Below are 11,182 nucleotides of genomic sequence, written 5' to 3'. Positions count from 1 at the left end.
GTTCAATGAGTCCATACATGTCAATATTTTCTCTTAAAACAAACGGTGTTTCTATGCATTCCTTTTTCTTTTAGGTCTAATTGGAGTGATTCCGCAATTTGTAACCAAAGTTCATTATTAGTGAATGCGTAATTTTGTAGCTCAATAGCATATGATTGCTTTTAAAATTTTAAGTTGACAAGAGATCCTTGGTTCCAAACCAATTCGAGATGGATAAATTATACGAAACTAACTCAAGAATGAAAATTTCTTGTAAAGTTGTGGGTAAGTAGGCAGTTTCTAAATTTTATACAAGCAACTAAAGGTACTTGAATTGTAACTCATAGCATCTCGCATAACATATCAATTTTATTAATTATAGTAAATTTACATCATTTTTGTGTATGTGTTGAATTCGAATAATTCTTTCCAATGAGTAACCCTTTATCCGTCATAACTCTAAAACCAAGGTTCTTTTTATATATATATTTTACAAAACTACTTTCTAAATTGTTGAAAAAGTGTGATGTTCTTGTCGAACGATGCACAAACAGAAATCATAATCTCCTTGTTTAACTAAAATGAGACGAGTTTCTTAATTTTATTTATTTATTTTTCCTGTAGTAGTCGACTAGTGGTTTCCTCACGAACAATATCATTAATATCTTAAAGTAAGACAATTTTCCAGTTTAACTCTTGATGTAGTTTTTAATTATATGCAAATGACTATTGACAAAGATCTCCAATATCTCCAACTCACATAGACTTGCGTGCCCACCATTTCGGTTCAACCAACATTACTGACCGGTCACAGCCGGTAACATCAACCCAATTTGATCTCCTCAAATTGGAAGCCACTAAATCCCACCACCACACCTTCTTATTTGGTTTATTAAAAGGTTAGGAGAACTAGAAATTAGACTGAGAAGTGTAAATTCTTTAGTTTCATTAGTATTTTATTGTGTTCTATTTTTTTGGTCTATCCAGAGAGTGATTCCACTATTTGAAATCAAAGTCGAATGTGATTGGCCTTGTACATCATAGTGTCTAATTGTAGCTTAAATTTCAAGTCAATAAAGGGCTCGCAATTCAAACTCGGTTCAACACAAAATAAAAATAAAAAGAATTGCTAAGAGGACAAGTGTGTCAAACTGATTGAAGAAACAATATTCCTGCTATACTGTGGGCTACCATATGCAACTTGTAAATTTTGTTCGTATTTTGGTAACTATTTGAAATTGTACGTTACAGTGTACCGTGGAAGTACGAGAGGTCTATTTTTCTATATATGTGACGGTAAGTCTATTTTGGTCTCTCAAATATAATTTTGAGCATATTTACTTCCTTAAGTATGTTAAAGTGGAGCACATTTAGTCTCACTGACACAATATGTTCAAAAACTAACGGTGTTACCCAACTCTGATTCATGAAGCAAATCTTCTGCTCTGAAGCAAAACGTTTCCTCTCCTTTTATTGGATAACGTAAATTATCACTTTAATTCTTCATTTTTAGATAATGTCTTCTACAATTTTGACCTTAAAAATATTCCCTTCTGTGCAAGTTTTCAATGAGAAAATGACATTGTATAGCCGCTGTAAAAATAATAGCCGAAAAAATATATAAAATTTGTATATTATTTTTTATATATATACATTTAAAAATTTCGGTTGATTTTTTCAAAAAGAAAAGTTAAAATTTGAAAATAATAGAGCTGCCAGGATCACTTCTAGGCATATTATTGAAGCAAACGAATAACCAGGTTGTATTATCACTTTTAGCCCGTGCCAGAAACTATTTACATCTGGTAGCGAAAAATGTGTGTGTGTGTGTGTGTGTGTGTGTGTGTGTGTGTGTATATATATATATATATATATATATATATATATATATATATATATATATATATATATATATATATTTGGGATGGATTTTTACAGTGGTTATATAGTGTCATTTTCTCATTAAAAACTAGCACATAAGGGGATATTTTCAAGGTCAAAATTTTAGAAGACACTATCTAAAAATGAGGAATTAAAGTGATAATTTGCGTTATCCAATAAAAGGAGAGGAAGTATTTTGTTTCAAAGCAGAAGATTTGATTCATAAATTAGAGTTCGTTAGTTTTTGAACAAATTGTGTCAGTGAGACTAAAGATGCTCCACTTTAGCATACTTAAGGGACTATATGCTCAGGGTTATATTTGAGGGATCAAAATAGACATACCTTTAAAGATAAGGAACAATATTGGTCAAAAACTCGAGTGTATAAGAATAATCGAAAAGAAATATTTACTCTCTCTAGCCATGCTTCCGGCACACGGTAGTTAACCTACGCCACTGTGAATATCATAGTGCCTGGACGAGGACGGGGACGACCGAAAAAAATACCAATTGTTTCGTTTGGAAGCTCAGTTGGGGCAAGGATGCAAGCTGAGACCTCCAAAGCCAAAGCAATAGTGGAGGATGATTCGTTTGAGCATGCAAGTGCATGAAGTGACACAACTGAGGTGGTAGCAAGTGGATTCAACAAGCAATTAGAGCTAAGTGGGCCTACAGCAGCCAAATCAATGGAATTGACCAATAAGGCTATTACCCTAATGGAGAAAACAATGAAACAGTAACGCCTGTGGGAGTGAGCTCCATTTGTAGAACATGTGGGATTTTGCAAGAAAACTTTGAATTTCTATTTTTGGAATTTTACATGAAATTTAGAATAAATTATATATTTGAGTTCGTGATATTATGGGTAATAGTTATCTTCGAAAATTTTTAGAATCCGGGCACGTAGGCCCGGGGGTTGATTTTGTTTACTTTTTGGAGGACTTGGGAATTGTTATAAATTGTTAATTTATGAGTATTCGAGTATATTTTGATTGGTTTGCACGTTGTTTGATTAGTTTTGAATCGTTTGGCATCGGCATGAGGTGTTAGAGAGGCGTTGAAGCCGATTATGGTATGGGACGGAAGCATTTATACTGTGAACGTAGAGGCAAATCAAATAGTCCACTGTTTGGCCATAGACAGAGCAAATGCAACAAACCAATTGGTGACAATAGTCTATGATTTTAATACAGTGGAGCAGAGATTATCATTATGGAATTAATTGAATAACTTGGCTTCTTCAATTAAACCTACATTGGCTGGTGTGTGGAGACTTTAGTGCTGATTTGCATTCTATAGATAGAACAGGAGGCATCCTATCAATGCAAGTGAAATCAAAGAATTACTGCATACTTAGTGTCACTCCCGATCTCGGGGAGCGTGATCGGCGCTTAGCCGAGATAATCCCGACCGAGTAAGCCTGTACAATACCTTCTACCCGAGCTCACTCATGAATAAAGGAAAGATCCATTTCATTAATTAGACAATAGAGAGGATCATGTGAACAACACCGATTCCTTATCATTAGTTACATCATTTATAAAGTTCAAAATACATACTCATAGTTTGAAGTGGAACATGTGATACAAATACAACACTACTAGTTTGACTTCCCCAATACCAACATACCCCTACACTATGTCTACGGAGCCTCTAATAGATACAAAAGAGTACGATGATAGTACTGGCAACAAGGCCCCGGCTATACCTCAAAACATAATACACAAGGAACAAAAGATATACGACCCCGATATGAAGTGACGCTCACCAAGTCAACTAGGAAGAGGGTGTACCTCTATCAATGATCAAAGCCGCATGTTGTGGAACTACCTGCATCCATTAAAGATGCAGCGCCCCCGACAAAAGGGACGTTAGTACATATGGAATAGTACTAGTATAAATGACTAAACACCCTCTCAATAGAACGAATTATAACAAAAGAAAGGACAATCATAAAATCAATGGAAACCTCAAACAATACCAAAACATCAAGTTAGGAGCAAGAAAAGTTTTCAAGTAAATTTTCATATTTTAGGTTGGGAGATCATAGCACCGATATACCACCATGATTTTAGCACGGAGTCTGATCACGGCCCGATTGGCTAGGCTGTCTCACCCAAAGACATCAACCACAATCACAATCATTATCTCAACCTCAATAATTATTTGAATCATAATCTCAAGCACAATCACCACCATGTGTGCGACATGACGTCCGATCACGACCCAACCGGCTAGGCCGTCTCACCACAATGCCGTGTGGATTGACATCACCCTTTTCTAGCAATCATCTCATCCCAATAAAGGAAAATATTCTCATCACATCAATCTCATCCCAATAAAGGGGTACAATTACAATTCACTCCTACACTGGCACGTGTAGTTTCGGGGTTAGGTTATTTCAACCTACCCTTCCTTGGTGACTAACGATACTCCCAGAGTGTTTATTGATTTAAAGGATTGACAACTCATCTCATTATCTTTAACACAATGGCTATAACACAATGTCACTCTTGGCACGTTGGTCGTATTTCATATTTCATGTTCATCTCTTTCACTTTCAAACATCATCACGGATCATCAACACCAAAGCATTTCTATTCAAGACTTTAAGTCCACATGTGAGCAAATAAAAATGTTAAGCACATTGAGATTTCTTACACGATTTGGCATAATAGCTTTCATTTGAATCACGACTTGAAGTTATAACATTTAGATATGCAACTCATACTTTGAACGCATTCTCAAATGGTAACACAACGCAACAAAGAATATTTGAAATACATATTGAACACATATATCTTTTGACACAAGGCTTATTCAGAATAATCAATTTATAATGAACAACTCTGGATTTACAAGGACATTGTGGGATTCAATTCTAAGAGAAAAGTTTAGCCAATATACCTCGCCTCGAGCTTTTTAAATTATAACAATGTTCCGAAATTCTTAGCCACTTCGATCTATTTAGAAATATAGCAAAATTGAACACAAATTAGGAAGGGGTTTATGGTTGCAGCTCATTTGAGCATTTTATCAAACACTAGGTGTGCATTAAGGTTTCAGGGTCCTCCTTTGGTGGATCCCTTCATCCCACTACCCAAAGTTTACCCAAATGAGCTCAACAATCTTCCCACTGCCCTTGATGGTACATGCATGCATAATGAATAACTCCCACACCCAAGAATTGCTTTTCTCATTACCTATTTCCAATTAAATCCCGAAATTGAGGGTTAGGGAGTAGAATCTTACCGCTAGGATGAAGACCGAGTGAGTTTTTCTTGTGAATTCTTCAACTTTGAGCAAGAGTTGATGAACAATAACCTTAGGAACTTCCCCTCTTACTCTAGACCACTCTCATCTCTCTAAATATCAGTTAGGACCAGCCAAAATAACCCACAAGTTGTTTTTATGAAAATGGGATTGGGTGAAAATTTTCAAACTTAAACTCTACAAAGCCGGGTCTACGATCGCAGATCGGACCGCAAAATAGGTATGCAGCCCGCAAAGGAGACCGCAGAAAAGGGTCCTAAAACTGGGTTGTTCGGATCACATAATGCGCCGCAGAATTCCCTTTCGAAAATCTTCATGTTGGATCTGCGATGGATTATACGGCCCGCAAAATGGTTATGCGGCCGCATAATAGACCTCAAAACAACCTCCAAAAATGGGTCATTTCTCTACTTCACTCTGCGGCGGTTCTGCGGCTCGCAGAATGATTCTGCGATCACATAGTGGACCGCAGAAATGCCCTACTCTGCCAAAAATTTTCTTCAACTCCCCAACATATTGTTCTACAATCGTCAATACATGAGTCTATCTTGGCACCACAAAACCTCGGGTTTTAGGTAAAATTTTACAGGGCGGCTGGGGTAAACAACAAGGATTTGATGGAGTGTGTAGCATAATTGATAAAGCATTGGGCAATGGTGATTGGATGATGAGATGGGGCCATATTAAAGTAGAATATGATACTCCACTCATCTCTGATCACTCACCAATGTTATTAAACATGAGGCCTGCTTGCAATGCGGCCAAAACTCATTTCAGGTTTTTAAAGTCTGGACTAAACGTAGCAACTTTGAGATAATTGTCAAAGAGGTGTGACAACAAAAGTTGGATAGCAACCCCTTGAATGACATATGGTTGAGACTGAAGGCCTTGAGACCATTGTGTAAGAAGCTCAACAAGGAAGAATTCAAATATATATCCCAAAATATTGACATATATCTACAACAATTGAAGCCTATATAAGAATGAATATCTACACAGTTCACTGATGAATTGCTGCTAAAGGAGAAAGATACAATCCAGGCTCTAGAAAAATGGTCTTTACTAGAGGAAAATGTGATGAGACAGAAATCCAGAATTAGATGGATTAAACTGGGAGACTCCAAACACAAAGTACTTCACAACAATAATCAAGGAAATAACATATGGGAAGCAAATACTAAAGCTTAATCCAAATCAGGAGGCAAGCTAACTGACACTAGGGGTGTTCAAAACCGAACCGAAATCGAAGCTTAATGGCTTATTGGTATCGGTTTAACGGTTTAACGGACGGGGAACAGATTGAAATTTTTTTATTAACGGCTTATCGGTTTGGGGGCGGATTATTCAATTTTCTTAACGGATAATTCGTTAAGACTTGGCATATAATTAAGGAAGAGGTGACTAAAGTTGTTTTATCTTTCTTTACAACTGGGAAACTAATATAGAGCAATCAACTGTACATCACTTACATTGATCTCTAAGACAAAAAATCCTTTCATAATGAAGGTGTCACGACTCAAAACCTACTACAGGTTGTGATGGCTCCCAACGTTGTTGTTAGGCAAGCCAACGGTGAACCATCTAAATAATTATTTATTTTATTACTTTTAAAATCATGAAATTTTATTAAATAAAGAAATTAATGCATTGAAAATCATGGATACATACAATATTAGTAAGATATAAAATAAAAGGGTGACAATATTTATGCAAAACCATTAACATCTATTAGAATATCCCAAAACTCGGTGTCTCAAGTGTATGGGCATTTACTAGGAAATACAATAATAATACAATATCTATCTGGAATGTAAATAGACAGAATAACATAAATAAACATGATGGAGACTCCGTGTGCTGCGGATCGTATCCTGGGATGCAGCTCACCTTAAAGTCCCCTCAATAGTTGTGCCCTTGCGCCAAATGACCATCAGAGATATACATGCACAATAAGGGCAGAAGTGTAGCATGAGTACGTAAACCAACGCGTACCCAGTAAGTATCTAATCTAACCCCGGAGAAGTAATGACGAGGAGTCGACATTGACACTTAATCATGTTAAAATACACATATAATTCATATATTTAACTCACAATAAATGGGAATCACTTACCTTGCAATAGATGATGAAAATTTCCCCTCCAAGAGCTCTCAAAGTCAGCCAACCCAAGTAAAAAATGAGAGAAGTGAGCTATATTCCAAATTAAATCCATGTTCTGCCCAGATCCTTCCTCTTCGCGACCTCGAAGGCCAACCAGCCCTGCCCCAAATTCTCTTCCTCGCGGACACGATGTCCAAACTGTGATCGCGATGCTTCACAATATATACCAATTGCATGTTGTGCTATTTTGTATAAAATAATCTCAAAAATATTAGCTTCAAGGCTACGAAAGGTGATGCGTGATATTATTTGGGAAGCACAATCATGGTTTATACCAGGTAGGAAAATCTCAGATAATATCATCCTGGCTCATGAGCTAGTCCAGGCTTACACCAGGGAACATATGTCTCCTAGATGTATGATAAAGATATACCTACAAAAGGTATATGATTTGGTCGAATGGTACTACCTGGTGCAGCCGCAGAGGCGGACCCAGGATTTGAGTATGACGGGGGCACCATTATCATTAGAGTGTATTACCCAAAACTTTATTAGCTAGTAAAAGAATACATATAAACTCTAGGATAGACCAGTAAATAAGTAGCATATTCCACTATATAATATAAACTTGCTAAGCAAAAAACTACAATAAAGTAAAAAGAGCTTACGCTTTGATTTCATCATACTCCCCAATTGACTCGCGAACACAAGCTCCAACTTCATCAAACTCCCAAATTGACCTACGAACACAAATTTTAAAATAAGTATTCCAAAAAAAAAAATATTGCACATCCTTGCGCACACATGAACTAAATTGGAATAAACTTTAAAATGTAAAACAAGCTTAGTGGCCTTAATAGCAATTCGCGACATACAAACAATAATCTACTATTGTCCCAAAAAGAGAACTAAAGAAGGCACAACTTAAATTAAAATACAAACTTCAATATTATAGAATATCTTTAATTGATACTAATATAACAAAAGTACATCATCCACTTATACTTGAACTCGGCGCGTTCTCATACTCTGAAAACGGTCAATAATAGCATCATTGCTTACATTTGCAAATACTTTTTTTTCAAAGTAACAAACTAAACAATCATTTAAAAAATGCATCACCAATACTACTACGCAATTTATCTTTGATGTACTTCATGGATGAGAATGCTCTTTCTACCGTTGCAGTCGCGACAGGTAAAATTAGAGTCAACTTTACAAGTAAATAAACAAGTGAATATGCCTCCACAAGATTTGCTTCAACCAACGCTTTTGCCAAATCACCAATTCCTTTCAAATCCGAGAATCTAGGGTCACCATGTTTCATGTGCAATATGAAAGTGTCAAGTTGGTGACTAAGATCTCGAAGCTTCAATTCACCAAACTCATCTGGATAATACTTGGCCAATGTCATTATTCTTTCCTTATCAAAATTAGCAAACGAATTAGCTGGATTCAAGCTAGCCATACCAAGAAGCAAGTTACCACTAACAACATCAAAACGACTGTTAAGCTCCTGAAGTTGCAAATCAATCACTGTGTAAAAAAGCTCAATACGTAAGTGATGTGAATAAGTAACACTAGAAGGCCTACGCTTTGACTTTCCAGGAATATAGAATTCTTCCATATTGGGCACCAAAATGTCATGTTTAGCACAAAACAAAGAGACTTCATCCATTAATGATTTCCATCCTTCATTTCTCATTTGTTGCAACCTATCCTTTGTAAGGTTAAGAAATATCATGGCATTGACAATATCTTGCTCTTTCTTCTGTAAAGCTTTACTCAGCTCGTTCGACATCAACAATACCTTCAACATCAAGTGAAGCATGAACACAAATTTAAATGAATTGATTTTACTCAAAAAGGCTTCTGCTTGCAATCTATCATTAGCCTCAGAACCTTCATATTCAATCACCCCAAGCACATGAACAATAGATGCAAACAAAACAACAAAGTTATCTAATGTTTTACAATGTGATCCCCAACGAGTGTCACCTGGCCTTTGAAGCCCTCGTTCTTGATTTAATCCTTTCCCACTTTGAACTTCACCACTCTCTAGCAACTGCTCCAATAATTCTGCTTGATGGTCCCGAAGTTTATCTCTACGTTTAAAGGATATTCCAATTACATTCAAGACATTAGCAACTATAACAAAGAAAGTTTCCACTTCCTTATATTTTTTAGCAATCGCTACAAGCGTCAACTGTAATTGATGAGCAAAACAATGAATGCAATATGCCGAAGGAGTTTCTTGCAAAATTAAAGCTTTAAGACCATTCATTTTTCTTGCATATTACTAGCTCCATCATACCCTTGTCCGCGTATTTTGGATGGACTTAATGAGTGTTTCATAAGCAAAGAAAGTATTGCTTCCTTCAACGATTTTGCAGAGGTATCACCAACACGAACAAGACCAATAAATGGCTCGTTCACTTGGCCTTTTTTGTTAACATACCACAAAGCGAGGGCCATTTGTTCATGGTGTAAAATATTCTTAGACTCATCAACTAATATCCCGAAATAATCCCCATCTAAATCATTGATTATAACTTTCACGGTTTCTTGTGTACAAGCACTCACAATGTCCTTTTGAATTTTTGGCAAAGTCATCATATCATTTTTTGGAGCATGTTTCAATATGACTCTATCCACTTGAGGGAGCCTCTTTGCAAGTCATTCCAAAAGCCCTAGAAAAAGGCCTTTGTTTTTTGAAGAATCACTTTCATCGTGACCTCTAAAAGACAATCCAAAGTACAAGAGGAACCTTGCAACATCGATTGATGCATTTAAACGAATTCGGTGCTCATTTCTTTGTTTCTCAGATTGCTTATCAAAAGCAACTTGAATTGATTGGGATTGATGTGATAAGTCTAACATCTTGTTGAAACACTTGTGGTGGAGGCTATTTACTTGACCAACATGTAAAGCAAGTCTTTCCGAAGCTTTATTCCAAGCCTTAAAGCCCGTTTTTGTGAAAGAGTCACCCGTGCTTCCATGAACATAATTATTTTTGAATAAATAACAACATAAATAAAATGCGGCATCTTTCTTCACACTATACTCCAACCATCTAGAATACGAATCTTTAAACCAACCCGGACTAAATTGACGTATTTTATTCCCGAATAAAGTCTTAGGAAACTTATGATCAACCGGTTGACAAGGTCTATTTTGAATGTAGTGTCTTCTTACTTCATCCCGTATTCTAGGACTATATTTATCAATGGGTACTCTCTCTCCAGGATCGGGATTGAGTAATTTCTGATCAAACTCCTCTATAAGATGAGAGAAATTGTTTCTAAGAGTAGAAATTGGTTAAGAAGAATTAAACTTCGTCAAAAATACGTCCATCTCAATTCATAAGAACAAGAACTTCCTACAAAAAACGAGTCTAATAAATTTAAGAGTCTATCAAGAATACAAACAAACACAATATAAATAGAGCAATACACCCCTTTTATCAAGAAATAAAATAAATACAACTTATTGAATACTAATACTACAACTCTATAAAAGTACCACTTGATATCTTCACTAACATTTACTTGTAAATTCTAGCTATGTTGCATAATTTAATTATATTTTAATACTTAATATTTTTACTAACCTTTAAATGTAGTGTTGGTTGCTAGCACAGTATAATTGAAATTGCGTCTCAAAATACTTAATTGACTTCTTTTTGTATATCAAGAATCAGAAACTTAAACATAAATTGAAAAATATGGAGACAGTCATTCTTAAACAACCATTCTTAAACAATTTGGAGCGTCTGAAAAATAGAAAGAGAAGCCATTCTTAAAGTTAAATAGCAAAAAATTAAGAGACCGCTAAATTTCAGAGAAAATAGAAGCTCAACCTAAATAAAATTATTTGAATAATAGATTTGGGGTTTACCTAATTACCATTTACTAAGAATACCTTTACTGGAGATTCTTGAACCAAAAT

At 35.7% G+C, this 11,182-nt stretch overlaps 1 protein-coding gene across 1 annotated transcript; it reads right to left on the bottom strand.

Annotated features, from left to right (window-relative positions):
• Window positions 1-8,336: 8,336 nt before the first annotated feature.
• LOC142177209 (uncharacterized) lies at window positions 8,337-9,518 on the bottom strand. The gene has a single exon (XM_075245675.1). It carries the CDS (start codon window positions 9,516-9,518, stop codon window positions 8,337-8,339), a length of 1,182 nt encoding a protein of 393 aa, XP_075101776.1.
• Window positions 9,519-11,182: the final 1,664 nt, after the last annotated feature.

This window comes from Nicotiana tabacum, chromosome 23 (assembly GCF_000715075.1).
Source record: "Nicotiana tabacum cultivar K326 chromosome 23, ASM71507v2, whole genome shotgun sequence".
Classification (NCBI taxonomy): domain Eukaryota; kingdom Viridiplantae; phylum Streptophyta; class Magnoliopsida; order Solanales; family Solanaceae; genus Nicotiana; species Nicotiana tabacum.
The sequence above is the reverse complement of the archived record's forward strand: the minus strand, read 5'-3'. Positions and strand labels throughout refer to the sequence as shown.